The 16,300-nt window shown below is 40.0% G+C and overlaps 1 protein-coding gene across 2 annotated transcripts in view; it reads right to left on the reverse strand.

Annotated features, from left to right (window-relative positions):
- Positions 1-16,300, reverse strand: part of LIN7A (lin-7 homolog A, crumbs cell polarity complex component) — a 48,501-nt gene that overhangs the window by 2,217 nt on the left and 29,984 nt on the right. The window contains exons 3-5 of one of the 2 annotated variants that reach the window (XM_066993587.1): positions 10,382-10,453; positions 7,819-8,028; positions 1,742-1,950 (exon numbers count right to left, since the gene is read on the reverse strand). In XM_066993587.1, the coding sequence (XP_066849688.1) occupies positions 1,742-1,950; positions 7,819-8,028; positions 10,382-10,453 (491 nt within the window). Of the gene's footprint in view, positions 1-1,737; positions 1,951-7,818; positions 8,029-10,381; positions 10,454-16,300 lie in introns of both variants that reach the window. The other variant, XM_048078858.2, reaches the window with a different exon arrangement.

Below are 16,300 nucleotides of genomic sequence, written 5' to 3' on the forward strand. Positions count from 1 at the left end.
CACCATGAGTAACAACACCACCATCACTTGGAGCTCCAGTTTCTCATCATTTAATCACAGAATGGTTTGGGTTGGAAGGTACCTTAAATATCATTCAATTCTAACCCCCTTGCCATGGATACCTTCCACTACACCAGGTTGCTCAAACCTGTATCCAATGTGGCCTTGAACACTTCTCAGGATGGGGCATCCGCAACTTCTCTGGGCAACCTGCTCCAGTGCCTTACCACCCTCAGAGTAAAGAATTTCTTCCTAATATCTAATTTAAATCTACCCCTTCTTTGGTTTAAAGCCATTACCCCTTGTCCTATCACTACACTACCAGACAGTCCCTCCCCAGCTTTCCTGCAGGCCCCTTTTAGGTACTAGAAGGCCACTATAAGGTCCCTCTGGAGCCTTCTCTTCTTCAGACCAAACAACCCCAGCTCCCTCAGCCTGTCTTCACAGGAGAGGTGTTCCAGCCCTTTGATCATCCTTGTGGCCCTCCTCTGGACTCATTCTAATATGTCGATGTCCTTCTTATGCTGGGAGCCCCAGAGCTGAATGCAGTACTCCAGGTGACATCTCACAAGAGCAGAGCAGAGGGGGAGAATCACTTCCCACCACCTGCTGGGCACAATTCTTTTGATGCAGCCCAGGATACGATTGGCTTTCTGGCCTGCAAGCATACATGTTGAGCTTTTCATTAACCAGCAATTTAGGGACTTTATGAGTTACCTGTAGACTACTACTGATACAACTGATACAAATGCCCTGTTTTGGGAACAGCTGGTATGAGATGTGGAAGATTAGGATTTAAGTCCTTGCTTTACCACATGCTTCCTATTTGATTTCATTTGGGAAAACTGAGCAGATCTGTAAATGTATTCATGTCACAAGCTCTCACTGATTTCAAAAACCATGCATCTGTGGAGAATCTGGGTTTTGATGTCTCTGAACCTCACAAGCTACCTGTTTTGACTACACTGGAAAACATGCAAGCCTTTTGGAAGCTACTGTAATACTGAATGTCAGTCATGAATAAATACTTCCCACCAAACTGTAGAGGAGAAGTAAGTAGGGTCCCTGCAGAGGAACCATGGGCTGAAGTTTGGGGTTCCTGCAGCAGGATAAGGATTAGAAAGGCTTTTCTTCACATACCAGCAGAAAATATTGATCTTCTGTTGCCCAGTAGTAAAAGAACAATTGAAAATTTGTTAAACTATGTCTAAATCTGGTACTTGTCACAAATGTACCCAGGAAACACAGATTTTGTATGCAGTCTTGCTTGCACATAAGCCCATGCTGCATAGTGGGTATTGATCTATGGGTTATTAATGGGAAATTGGCTCCAGAATTTGTTATTTTCAAAATACATTTCTAATGGGACAGACCACATGGAAATGTACCAAAGAATGACCTCTCCTCATCCTCACTGTGCCAAGTGCTTGCGGGACCCCAAAGGCACACTCAGCCCTGCCACTGCCCACCTCCATGGCTCCCCCACCCACCCCATGCCCAGGATCCCTCGTCACCCCCAGGGCTGCCAGCTCCTGCCCTGTCTGGCCACAGGCTCTGCTCAGCTGGGCCCACCCATGGGCCATGGCCTTGCCTGGCCTTGGCCTGTTCCTGTCCCCAGGAAGGTGCCCGGTGCCCGGGCTGGGGCTGCCCCGGTGCCCCTGGCTGGTGGTGGGACAGGCCCTGGTGTGCGGCCCTGCCCTGCCAGAGGGCCTTAAGGAAGACAATGAATACTCTCACCTACGACATGTGATTTTGCTGTGTAGTTTGCTGCTGTTGCTGCTGCTGAATGAGCAATTGCTGCTGTTGCCGGCGCCGTGCTGTTCTCAGTTTTTCGAAACGAGCCTCCATCTCCTCCAGCACCTTGGGAGTGTAGCGCACCACCAGCTTGACGCTGTCCTTAGCCGCCTTCAGCAGCTCCACTGCCTTCTCGTGGTGCTCCCCTTCCACACTCTGGAGGCAAGGAGCACAGATTTAACAGCGAAAATGCTGCTTTGTTCTAGAGCTCTGCCCTTTATTTTATACGTGGTGCCATGGAAAGACTGTCAGTGTTTCAGGAAATTTACAGACCATACAGTTTTCAAGGAGTCATTAAGGCAAAGTGTGGAATTAAATAATATTTCTGCGCTATTGTGAAGTGTATTCGTTTTCATATTTTAAATAACTCAAATCTGTTTTAGGTTGCTTTACAAACCTAACCTATGATCTATGTGAACAGGAGGGTAAATACTCTGCATGCTTTATACAAACAATGTCAGAAAACAAAACAAACCAAAACAACAACCCCTGCAGTAAAAACCCAACCAATCTATTTGCAAGGTAGAAAAATAAAGTGTAATAGAGCGAACATAGAATCTTATTTACGTGTTGGTAAGAAATGAAGAAATTGCAAGTCTGAAATTAGGATGTCTTTCTTACGCCCTGGCCCTGCCTGGATCCTGCTGTGAATTGCACATGGTGATTCAGCAGTCACATAGCTGCAGGAAAAGGAGCGTGGCCACTGCTCCTAGGGACATCCCGTGTGCTAGGAAGTTAATGGGACTGCTCACACATTCAACATAGATCTAACACTGGTTCTTTTGGAAATAAACCAGTCTTTATCTGGTTAGTTGTATGCAATCAAACACTAACAACTGAAACATTTCAAGTCCTTGCCTAAGGAACATATTTCCCCTCCCTTGATGGAACATGTTTTGTAGTAACGTGGTATCTGCTGTGAAGTCAAACGTATACCCAAAGGGGCACAAGCTTCGATTTCTATGCCAGTGTTGTTTGAAACAGTAGATTTCCAAAAGGGGGAGGTGATTTGGCTGTGAAAAGAATATTTAATTTCTATCATTAAATGGATTGACTGGAGTGCTTTTCAGGCATGCTGATTGTTCCACACCTTAGGAGCAAGGGTGACATTTTCTAGTGGTCTGCGATTGCCACGTGTTGTAGGATGTATTCCAACAAACAAAAGTATCTCTGCACAGAAAAAAGCCTGCACAACAGAGATCTTCAAATGGATTTTAGACCATTTAAAAAATAAGCCAATTTCTTCCCACATAAAATAAGAAATCAAAGTTTTACTGCATGCTGTTTTAAAACTTGTGTATACCATGCTATTTAAAATGAAACTATACCCATAAGCCTCCAAAGAGAAGCAGCAGTGTTCAAAATATTTGATGCTCAATTCATGCTAAAAGAATAACTTAGCATTGTTATAGCAACTGTCAGATGTTAGAAAAAAATCCTATTTTCATCTCACCTATTTGACTGAGTAACATTGTGCAAGAACAGAATGAATAAAAATTACTTCTGCTGTGGCACATTACGAGCTAGCAATAATGATTTAAAAGTTTCAAAGAACAGACACAATGCACTTCTGCATAAATAATATAAACAACACCATTCAAGCTTATCACCTTGCTGTTTATCTTCCTGCCTCTTGTTAAATGTCCTTCAACATACTCATCCAAATAATTATTTCATATGTCGGTCAAGTCACTGGAACCATGTTTCTACAGAAATGTAAGATGCTTTAAAAACAATGCAACTTAGAGAAATAGTCCTAGGCAATGTGCTCTAGGGGACCCTTCTTGAAAAGGGAGGTTGTACTAGATGATCTCCAAATGTCCCTTTGAATTTCAGACAATCTGTGATTCTGTGATAATGAATGTTATTTCAAGTGCTGAAACGACTACCAGAAACAGAGGAAACCCTGAAATAAATATCCATTGATCGCTGAGAAAAATAAGTGGCTTTATGTTTTTCAACCATATGCTCATGAAATTCCTCCAGTAGGTCTCCTATTAAAAGATCTTCAAGAGAATTCATTATTTGTGATAACCAGATGTGTTAGAAAACGTGACTGGGATAAATCTGCTCAACAAACACTGCCACCCATAAGTAATTTGGTGAAAAAAGAATTTTGTCAAAAATATTTGAAGAAGAAGAAATTGTTGCTGCATAAGAAACAGTGAGTGTATCTGATGCTCCAAAAACAGCTGAAATAGGAAGTTATAGATGCACAGAGTATTTTGTGAAATTGCTTTCATGAAAAAGTCACAGACACAAATTAAAGTCTTTTCCCCACGTCCCCTAACCCATAAATGCTCAATATTGGAAGAGGAGATCATAACCAGCGCTTACTGTGATTAGCTGTTTTTTGTAACTCATTGCTTTGTGACATGGTAATACTGGCTTTTGTAAACCCACTTCTCGTCATTAAAGGAACTGTATAAAACTTTGCATTATTCTGCATTTCATTTTTCTCTTGTGAATCACAGCCAGCACAATGTGGCATGGACATTCAAAGGAAATGACACTGTATTCAGTGTTGCTGTGATCAATTTTGTTGTGGAACAGTACGGACTTAGAACAGGCTATGAAAAACAAAGTTCCCCAAGCTAGGCAGAGAAGCTAAAATATTCCTTTGCTTTCAAAGATTTGGATGGTTTTAACTGACATCAATAAGCAACTGTGATTGTGTCTGTTCTTTAAAGGAATTACAAGACGGTGTACTTTAACACTTCATCCAAATTAGTAATCTGTATTTAATTTAATTCCTGATTGCCTGTTTTATTTCCCATTCGCCTCCAGCCTTGTTCTTCCAGTTTACAGGCAGTACTTTTTAATTAGAAATGAAGGATTTGATTTTGTTGCTATTCAGGTCAATGGAAAAATCCCATTGACTTGAACAGTAATGATAAAGAATTAAGCCTAAAGCTCTGAACCATAACGAAAATGGGGAAACTAACAAAGCCAAAGTAAAAGATCGTGTTGCTAAATATGAATCCTACTTACCAAACTTACCCAGCTCAGATCTTAACAGCCATTTTTCAGCTGCTTTTAAATATCGTTGCTATACTTGCTATTAGCATCTTCACCATTGCTTCTACTCATATTTTCAAGGCCTCTGAAATGCTTTACCTGCATAGCTGTAGCTGCACAACTGAAACATAAGAGCGCCTTGGAGTAGGGAAAAGAGCTTATACCAGCAAAGAAAGTTGTTTTGCTGCTTGACTTTTCCCACCTCTGCAAACCACTGAGGCTGTGCTGACAAAGGACTCCTGCTGGTTTCAGTCACAGCTGCGCAAGGGATTTTGCTGCCTGGATTACACTGGCTGGGGACATGGCAAGGATCTGACTCTCACGTTACTCTAGACCCAACCATCAAACATGGGATTTAATAAATTTGTTCCAGAATATATATTTTAATATGTAATTTTTGGTTATATATATTTATTTATATTCATGTTATTCACATATTTCTTTTCCCTTATTGCATCGCCAGATTGCATTAAAAGGAATGACAAAAGACTTCAGAGACAGGAATAGCTAAAAGAACTGCAGATATGGTGCGGGAAAACACCAATCTTTAAAGTATCCAGGCACGCATATCTGTCATACATATAAACAAAACAAAAACCCACTCCTTTGCAGACAAAAAAGAGAATCTGGTTGTCAACCAAAAGTTGAGAAACAGAGAAGAATTTTCTATTAGGTAACTGCAAGAAAATGTTTGGGTGAGAAATTTGCCATTACAAATCTATTTTGCATCCCTGTCCGTATCTGACTCACACCAGGTATTTGATAAACACAGAATCTTTGCCAGGTATGAACAGTCGCCAGCAAGAGCCTTTGCTGAGCCATCTGCAGGGCTTACTGCTTTCAATTTCCTTTACTTTTAGGGGGTGTGGGACAAATGTATGTAACAAAATCCCCAGTGTAATGAGAAATCAAATTTTTTAATATCCGGTGAAACAGCTCAAGGAACAGTCGTCCCAGTCATGCTGGGATATCGAATCTGGATTCTGAACACACAGCTCTAATTTTATGTTGATAACTATAAAGTTGGATAACCACCAACTTCTGAGTGTAAACAAGTTACAGATATTTCATTTTCATTCCATGTTCCACTGCTGAGCCTTCTGTTGTATTGTACATACTGTATATTATTTGCTTTTCTCCAGTTAAATTGAGAGAAGCACAGAGTGAACTAGTCCCACTGAACAATGTTAAATTTAGACCTTTTTCCTCCTGTCTCAAGCTGTCTGCAAACAAATTGCTACTTCAATAATTTTTCTCTTTTATATTGTATGGGCTCAAATAAGCCCAAGATTGGTTTATGAACAGTTGCTCGCAGGCATTATTTCAAGTATGCAATTGTAATTCAAACTTCAAATTCTGTTGTTTAGACTCCAAACACAAAAATAGCCCTGTTGTATCTCAGAATCAACTTTCTTGCGTGCTTACATGCAACAGGAAATTTTATATGGTGTTTTCTGCTGTATTAGCTTAATCCATACTGTAGAGCACATTTGTGATTTTTTTTGAAGCGTATCATGAAATAGAGGTGACAATAGAGTCAAAGTCAATGTATCTAGATGTTTGAAGGTTCACCACTTTCCTGCCCAGTATCTGCCTACATGTTGTTGAAAGTAAAAGGACTTTTTGAGAATCATACATCAGTTGGAGTACATAAACTCTTTTCACCTGCATCTTTAGTCACCTACTGAAAGCTGAACAATCACGAAATTATTTGATCTACTTCCAGGCAGTGAAGTTCAGGCAATTTACTTATTAAATGTTCATTTGATTTCTTTTTCCCTGAGACTAAATAATCTTTGTAGTGACTTATCTTTGTTTGTTTGTTGTCTACCTTCTCCTTCTCATTGTGTACTGGGGCTACCAAGCTTGCAGAATTATTGTTTCTTTTTTGAGAACAAGATTGTTGATAGTGAAATGGCAAAAAGTCTGTCTGAAGTGTTGCGCTGATACTGTTTCAAGATACGAGGAATACCTATTGTTTGAAAGAAATACATGACAACATGAAAGTGTATAAAATACAGCACTTTCTTCATTCTTTACAAGCAGAAAAATTAAGTTGGAAAGTCTTATATTTATGACTGGATTTGGAAATTGCTCATAACTCCCCTTGGTGTATTTAAATATGAGGTTTAGATGTAGGTTTTGCATGAAAAACTATTATGTTTTCATTAAGAGAAGTGTGGGGTTATATGAATGAGTATGCTTACATTTTTAGTAGTTTACATTCCCTTGTAAAAGGGAATAAAAGGCAAAATGAAAGGTAGAATTTGACCCACATTATATAGGTGGAACCTGCTTTTCCTCTGTTCCAGCAGCCTTTTTATTTTTACCTCCATATTGACATTCACTTCATTGTAGTAAAACTACAGCAAAACACTTCATCTTGCAGTACTGACTTAAATGCAGAATGACTATGTAAAAATTTACCTTTTTACTGACCATACAGGCTCCCTGTATGTGTTCGTCTGTACAGCTGATTCTCTGATAAAGGTTTCAGAGATGGATATATGTCATTGAAAGAAACCCGGAATGTACTTTCCACAGGAAATCAGCAGCAAATATGCATATCAAATTTATTTTATTTTATGTTTTCAAATTCTCTGAAGGTCACAAGACTACTGCCACTGAGGCATCATTGTACTTAGAAAGATCTGTGTGCCTCAGAGGATATGGAGTGCAAAAATGACAAAGCTCATTTTAATGCTCTTACCACAGAAGAAATTTGCAGAATTAACAATTAGAAAGACATAGCTTCCCTGTAAATTCAGCATGTGGTGTGAATTTAAACTAAAGTTCTTCAAGCAACCTCCACTCCAACAGAAATTGTGGTGGCACAAAGTTGTCCATGTGGCTTTGCCTCACTGCACTGCAAATGCAGAGACTGAAGGTCTCTCGCAGAGCTATTTCTTTTTATTTCATGTATTGCATTTTATATCATGGTATCAGAACAATTGTGAAAAATGAAAATCCAGATGACAATGAAATGTCTATCAAATTTCAACATACCACTCCATTAACTGAAAGCAGCTGGTCTCCTCGTTTGAGCCCTCCATGCCTTTCTGCCACTCCTCCAGGAATGATGCGAGAAATATAAATAGGTGAATTTTGTTCCTTTCCTCCCATCACATTAAAGCCCAGGCCTTCATCAGTCTTTGGCAGCTCCACCACTCGCGGGTGTGAATGGCCTTCACTTGCAGCAAAAGCAGCAACTGTTGCCTGGAAGAAAAAAAGAGCCATTTGGCTATGCAGAGAGAACATTGATACACTCTGTTGATCATTTTGCAGGAAGAATTAAGTCCCATGAAAACATTCAAGTATCTTATTCTGCCTTTTTTCTGATTGTCTGAAAGCACTTTGCAAAAATTAAGTTCCATGCCAATGCTTTTGAAATAAAGGAATAAGCAGAGGAACAGAGAATTTAAGTGACTTATCGAAGATAATGCAGAAAGTTAGCAGCAGAGCCAGAAGGAGACACCTGGAAGCCTGACTGCGCGGTGGTGAACATTTATGAACACTAGTGAGCTGCTTCTTTGCCCTTTCACAGGGAAAAAGTGTTACTGTTGGATAAGATGATGTGATCTGTACTGTGTTCCTAGTTGAAATATCAAGTGGATGAACTGAATTGTTTACTCTCTGCTCTGCTTTTGGAGGTGTGTAATTGGTTATTTTATACTTTGAGCACAGAAAAATTCCTAAAAGAGTATTATTTTTAAAAAGTTTCATTTTAATCTTCATGAAATCTCACTAACTAAATAACTCCTGGAACAGGAATATGATTTTTTATAATATAATCAGATCAAAACTTTTATTGAAAAATTAGATCTTAAGACAATAGATTTATAAATCAATTTAAAAAACAGATTGTTATTATGGAAAAAAAACATACAACTGTAAAGCTTGCACTCAGAAAATTATGACACATTGTATTTCATTTTTCACTGTGTTTTCCTACTATAATTATAGTAAATCATTAAATAAACATTAGGAAAATCTTTTATCCTTTTCAACATGTGTTTGTAGCCCAACCTGCTAGTACACTTCTGCATTACGCTAATACTTTCTGAGCATCCTAATAATGCTTATGCTTAATAGAAGCTAGTGGATGATGTGACATAATGGATCATTCTCAGTTACATGTTTTTGCACATGCAGACCTTGTCATCATGCACACATTTTATGTCAGACATGAATGCACTAGGAGAATGCAATGCAGACAGCCCAGAAATAACCAGGAAATTGCGATATTGAAACATTGCTCTGTAACCCTGCTGTTCTATATGAATAAGAAATGAGAATGGCAAACACTAATTGGATATTTCCCCATTTACTATAGAACATAGTAATAATTTCTATGTTTACCTGCAGAGTAGACAAATCAGGATCTCCTATACACATTTCTCTGTATAGTAGCATAGACCTAAAAATTTACATTGTCCATTAAGTTTCTCTCAGAACAAGGTTAAAATCAGAACAGCCTTCAGAAAGGAATGTTCTACTTAGTAAGGAAAACATACTGCAATTTTGTGTGTAATAGGTTATTTGCTGGCTCCTATCAGGCTTGCTTCTATAAAATGCTGTAGAAATCTTTTTATAACATCCTCCCGATCTTCATCTTCCGATACAGCTTTAAATGAAAATCCCTAATGCAAATACATAATGGTAAGATCTTAGTTCCATTAAGATTTCTGGAAGTTTTGTCACTAAATTCACAGGATTGGGACCAACATGAAATATTTCTAACACGGATTTATGGCTTTTACAGGTTTACCTGTTTTGCATAGTACCTGCTTTACCATCCAGAAAATAGTCTTGAGCACAAAATGATAATGGGAAAAAGAAAGCCATGGTGGGTGGACGTCCCTGTTTGGAAGCATCTATTTTTGTGCATGTTATGAAAATACAGAGCACACTACATGCCAGCACATAGAATGTATTCCTCCATAGTTGTGTGGATTTCCTTAGAAGATTATCATTTTAATAGTAGCAGTAAGGTAGCTGTCATGGTCTAAGGATATGAGAAAGGCAGGCTCATATGGATAGAGAGACAAAATATTTTATTAAAACAGGCAATGCATTAGAAGAAGTGGGTTTGCTTTTGGCTGTGGAGTCTCTTGATCTGGCCATTTCTGTCAATATTCATCCTCGCTACTTGCTCAGCACCTATAGTTCCCGTTAGTTTAAGTGGAATTTTGACTGTGTACTTGCTACCTCCTAAATCATTGTGTCCTTACTGGATGAGCTGTATGGGAAAATAGTCCATTAAAATATAGGTTGTTGCAGGCAGACTTCTATAGAATGAACCAGTAGATTTGCTTTTGCAAAGCGGCTTTTCAAAAAACATCAAATTCCATAAAATCATTCTCTTTTCTTAAGCTACAGAAGCAGCATAAAGGTTTAAATTTTCCATTATGATTGTTACCTGGGAAGTAGCACTGGTTCTAGACTCTGGGCTGCCACTGATGTCTAAATTTTCTTACAGTGTACACACGAATACCTGAAACACACACGCGCACAGTCAATTACTAGGTCACTTTGGTACCACGTACTTCAACAGTTGCACGTATCCTACCTTTGCAGTGGCCCTGGCTCGGAACTCGGGGCAGCCATTAACAGTTATGGTTTCATGCATGTATTGATACACCTAAAATGTTCATGAAAACAAAATGAAATTAATTATAGAAACAAAACAAGGACTTCATATTAACTGAGACAGGACAGTCCCTTTCCCTCATAAGACAATGTTAATGCTGCATTCATGCCATCACATAGTTGAATGTCTGCTAAACATGTTCATGCTTAAGTTTACAGAAAACATCAATCTATATTTCTCACAACACTTTTCAGTCTTAACTATACATCTTCCAATGCTTTTCCCTTCACTTCTCTAGCACACCATTTCACAAAACTGAGACAATTTAGTTCTGTGTTATCCAAAAACCAGGGTCTCCCTGCAACTGATCCAAATTCAAATGATCTTAACTGATCGGAGTGGTATCTTAGCCTCCACCCCTGGCTTCTTTGTTCTCTCACCTTTCTGGTGAAATAAAGATTTAGGAGGCTAATGTTTAAAAAAAAAAAAAAGTAATTTTCTCAGCATACAGATTCTGAAGAATGGAACTGAAAATTAAATTTTGGAGAAAGGCCATGGTACTAGTTTTCACCAACCACAGCTAGGAATAGGCAAAAGGGCTGGCAGTCTGGTAGGTTAGACATGGAAAATGGGTAACATAACCCTTTATGACAGAATTGTACATTCATATAAAGGGCATAAAATCAACACTGCCAACATATACAACTTTCCCTGTGTTGTCTTTTCTGGTATACACTTTTGGCCTCCTGTCTCTGGTCCTTAACTTTCCTTTTTAAACATTTTCAGTAAGGAAAAAGGAAAAGACTCTCTGCGGGCAGGAAAACTGGTATTGTTCTCTAGATTTGTCTCACTCTTAGATGAAAAATATAAAAAAGTGCCTTGATACTAGCCAGTAGTTTTGAAATCAGCCTTAAAAATAATATTTATATAAGACATATGGACAATTTTTTGAAAGACAAAGGTGAATGCATACAAACAAAATCTCTTATTTAATCTTCCCATAAAACCAGCAAACTGTATGTCATTGATTTACTCTGGGCATTGTCTTGACCTACTTCATCAGCAATTTCATCTTTTCATGTGTTTTATGTTGTTTTATTCCTCAGAGAGAACCTTTGCAGGTAAAGTATGTTAGCATTTATGGCAATCTCTTGCTTGGGGTCCTTGAGGATTGCAAATTCAATTGTACTTTACACATTATATTTACCTTTCACTGATCTGGTGATACTTTAGCAGGAATTCCAAAACATCCCTATTTGGTAATGTCAGTGTTACTTTGGCAGACAAGGTGTCAGATTCCGTACTGAATTGACCTATAAACAACAGCTTGTCCCATTGATAGGCAAAACTTCCCCACCACTCTGGCCTGATGATGTGTCATACACTATCATATTTATGAATCTCTCACCATTTCTATATTTGAAATGAAATCTTTCTTCCGTTGGTAGAATTGACACTGCTTTCAGTTGAGGCCAGGATTTTGCCCTTAATTAAAAATGTGGAAAAAGATATTTTACAGCTTCTAAAGGATCTCTGGTTTGCTTTAGCTTTTTACTGGGTTATGCCATCATAAAATGGGTTGAGTCTACATTCTCAGCATAATCTTGCTAAGATCAGTTCAACATTTATTGTAAGTATTATGGTTTAGGAACAAATAATTCATTATATAAAGCAACCACTGGGCAACTGCAGTTATGAATCACTAAATACTTGTTGCTTCAAAACCCATACAGCATCGAACCATTGGTAATGCTCTATTTTATCAATACTTGCAGGTTCCCCTTTATCTTAAATCTTGAGAGTAGGCTGTCCACACCATTTTTTCTTGCACAGCCATAAATGTGGCTGGCTAGAATGTCTAAAAGCGTGTATTTAATTATTGAATAATTATGACCTTGAATTGTTTTGAAAACAGGTCACAATATTTCATATATAGGAGCAGTTACTGACAAGTTAAGATATTCATTACTAAGGTAGAAGCTTACACAAAGGCGAGCTGATGATACTTTATGGGATTATTAGCTAGGTTTGATGTCATGTAACTACATATTGCCTACATCCTACTAGTAGGTAACTAACAGGCTTCATAGCACCCAATATCCTGGTAGCTAATTTGTATTCTGGTGAAAGAACAAACTCATTATTGCTCTTAGGAAAAGAAATCTTCTGTGTTAAATCTCACTCTCTATAAGACTACAGGTGCTACCAGTCTTGAATATCTGCTTGAGGCTACCGTTAACCTAACTCTCCTACATAATGATTGTTACATAACGTTTAATATAATTTGAGATAAATAAGCATAAAACATACACCTAAATGACTCTTTCTTATTAACTGTGTTTAACAACCAAGCACAGACTGGTTATTCCGCTAAGTCCCTTAAATTCCTTCTAAGGTTCATATTGCTCATTCTAGCAATGCACAAAAAGCACACTGAAGCCTACGAATAACATTTAGAACAGAACAGATCAGTTGGAAGGGACCTTCAAAGATCATCAAGTCCAACTGCCTGACCTGCTCAGGGCTAACCAACAGTTAAAGCACGTTATTGAGGACATTATCCAAAGACCCACTGAACACTGGCAGTCATGAAGTATCAACCACCTCTAGGAAACCTCTTCCACTGTTCGACAACGCTCATGGTAAAGAAATCTTTCCTTATGTCCAGTCTGAACCTCCCCTGGTGCAGCTTTATGCCATTTCCACCTATCCTGTCATTGGTTATCAGGGGGAAGAGACCAGCACCTCTGTCACTGCTTCCTCTCCTCGAGAAGTTGCAGAGAGCAATGAGGTCAACTCTCAGCTGTTCCTCATAAGACACACCTGCCAGCCCTTTTACCAGGTTTGTTGTCCTTCTCAGGATGTTTTCAAGGACCTTAACATCCTTTTCATATTGTGGAAACCAGAACTGCAAGCAATATTCAAGGTAAGGGTGCACCAACACTAAACATAGTGGGAGAATCACCTCTTTTGAGCAGCTCGCTATGCTGTTCAGCACACCCAAAACGTAGTTTACCCTCTTGGCTGCCAGGGCACGCTGCTGGCTTATGCTGAGCCTGCTGCTGACCGGCACCCCCACGTCCCTCTCTGCTGAGTGCTCTCCAGCCACTCGTCTCCCTGTCTGCGCTTGTGTATGGCATTACTCTGTCCCAGGTGCAGAACCCAGCATTTTCCTTTGCTGAACTTCATGCTGTTGATTGCCCAATGCTCCAATGCATCTAGATCCCTCTGCAAGACCTCTCATCCCTGTAGGAAGTCAACAGCACCTTCCAGTTCAGTATCAGCAGCAAACTTCCTGAAGATGCATTCCACTCCAGATCACTGATAAAAATGTTCAACAGGACTGGCTCTAGACTTGAGCCCTGGGGAACACTACTGGTGACTGCCAGACAGATGAAACACCATTCACTGTAACCTTTTAAGCTCTACCATCAGAACAGTTCATCACCCAGTGTAGCATGAACCTGTTTGCCACATGGCTGGACAATTTGTTCATAAAGATGCTGTGACAGACAATATCAAAGGCCTTACTGAAATTCAGGAAGATTACATCCACTGCGTTCCCTTCATCCACCAAGCCAGTGATCTCATCACAGAAGGAACTCATCCCATTTGTTCCTCATACTGTGTGCATTGGCATACAAACATCTCAGAGGTGCTCGCGAATCCACTGCACTCCCTGGAGTGCCATAGATGCTCCCATTAGCCTTGCCTCCCTCAGACAGCACCATCCTTTGGCATAACTTCAGTGTTCCTAATGGCATTGCCCGCCCCGATCAATCCTAGTTATAAAGCCATCTCAAATCAGTTTCGGCAGGTTATGGGCCAAGAAACGCTTCCCCCATTGAGATAGGTGGGTCCTGTCCACAATTATAAAACCCAAAATTCTGGTGGAGGAATCAGGCTTGGAGCCAGGCATTGATGACCAGGGCTTGCCTATTTCTTTCCGTGTCTCTCCCCATTACTGTGAGGATTGAAGAAAACAGTGTGTGCTCCAGAGTCTTTTAGTTGCCTCCCTAGGGCCATTAAATCTTTCTTGATTGACCTAAGGCTTTCTGTAGCTATGTTGTTGGTACCCATTTGAAAGAGGAGGAACATATAATGGTCTAAAGGCATTATGCTTGAAAGCTTCCTGGTAACATCCCTAATCTGGGACCAAGGGAGGCAGCAAACCTCTGTGAAAAAGCTCTGGTCGGCAGATGAGAGCCTCCATTCCCTTGACAAGGAGTCACCTCTGAATACAACTCAACACTGTTTTATCACAGTAGTGGTCTTTATGGCTGCTGCTCCCTGAGATGGAGGGCAAGAGCAAGCACACCTGTGCAAGGTGTGCCGAAGTAGATGAGCTGCTCAGCCTGGTGGCCAAGCTTCAGGAAGAGGTGGGGAGCCTGAAAAGTTCATCTGGGAGTCCAAAAAGGTGATAGATCAGTGGAGCCATGCTGTGCCTTCTCAGATATGCACATGCCAAGCTGTCATGGCCACTAGTGAAGCAGACCTAGCATCTGGTCTGCATCAGAATAAAGGCAGAAACTTGAGGGACACCAAGGACTGGAAGAAAGTTACTGCATGGAGCCAAGAGAGGAGCCCCTGTCTGTCTGCTCACCTTCCACTACTGGGTAGGTACAAAGCCTGGGCTGTGGCAGGTGAGGGATGTGACAAGAGGGAAGAAGGCATCCATGCAAGTTCTCCATCCAAGGTCAAATCATCTGAGGCCTTGTAGCAAGTGCATCATCACGGTGTTGAAGAACGAAAAGTAACATATACGTCACTAATTTAGAAAAGAGTTACATACCTACTTTTGACACTTTTTACAATGTCTGAAAGTCTACATGGGTGTTTAGTAACATTATTTGCTGATAATACATACTCTGACTGTCTAGTGCTTAGAGAAAAGAGTTTCCACAATTTGTTAATAACAGAGATGAAATTACAGGTGAAACGTCAATATTTCAAGATGAAAAGCTGCAGCGCTAAGGTAAATTGTGACATTTCGAAAAATTTTCCCTCATAGCACGTTGTACCCAGACTGTCAGCTTCTGTATGCTGTATGTTCATTAGGTAAAAGCACGCTGCATACGGGGGTTTGTTTGTACAGCTCTGATTTGTGCTGTGGAGCCAGAAATTGTCATCTCTGTTTTCCTTCATGAAGCACTGAGATTACAACACTCTCATCAACACTGAAAGCACACATATAGATCTCAGACTTTTTCAGCTGCTGCAGGTCGTCTTCTCAGAGATCATAATCTAAAGTTCCTCTCCCCCAGAACTAAAAAAATACAAGAGGACCGAGGGAGGAAAATTAAAACTAGAAAATTTGAAGTTGGAAATGAATCCTCCTTGTGCCGTGGCAGCTTGTGCTGGCACAGAGAAGCGCACTTTTTATTACTTCTCCCAGCAGGCGCTGTAGCGAGTCAGATGCAGCAGGTATTATTGTCATGACGATGGTCCTCATCCCCACGCATTCAGCTGGGAGGCAAAGCAGCTGGTTTAGCGTTACTGAAGCACAGGAACGGGGGCTGCTTTACAGGTACTTTAGGAGCTGGCTTCTTAACAGAAATTACTCCATATGGACTCATAACAAAACAGCATGTACTGGGCTGGCCTATTTACAGCGATGCGAAGCTTTAGTAAGAGGTTCAGGGGTAGCAGGGCACTTAGCAGGCTGCTTTATAAAGGTGGCTAGAGGAAGCATTCTGAAAAAACCTGCATGATGCAGCATATTTTCTGCTGGATTCTAGAAGTTACAATTTCATTAAAGAGATTCTGTTCCATTAACTTCTGTAAGAGGTATTCGGTGTTTCCTCCCCTGATGTAATATTATATAATTCTGTGTTCAACTATACCTACAACGATAATGCTCAACAGATTTTAGGACAACCTGGTCTAAACAGAGGGGAA

The sequence above is a fragment of the Anser cygnoides genome, chromosome 1, assembly GCF_040182565.1.
Source record: "Anser cygnoides isolate HZ-2024a breed goose chromosome 1, Taihu_goose_T2T_genome, whole genome shotgun sequence".
NCBI lineage: Eukaryota > Metazoa > Chordata > Aves > Anseriformes > Anatidae > Anser > Anser cygnoides.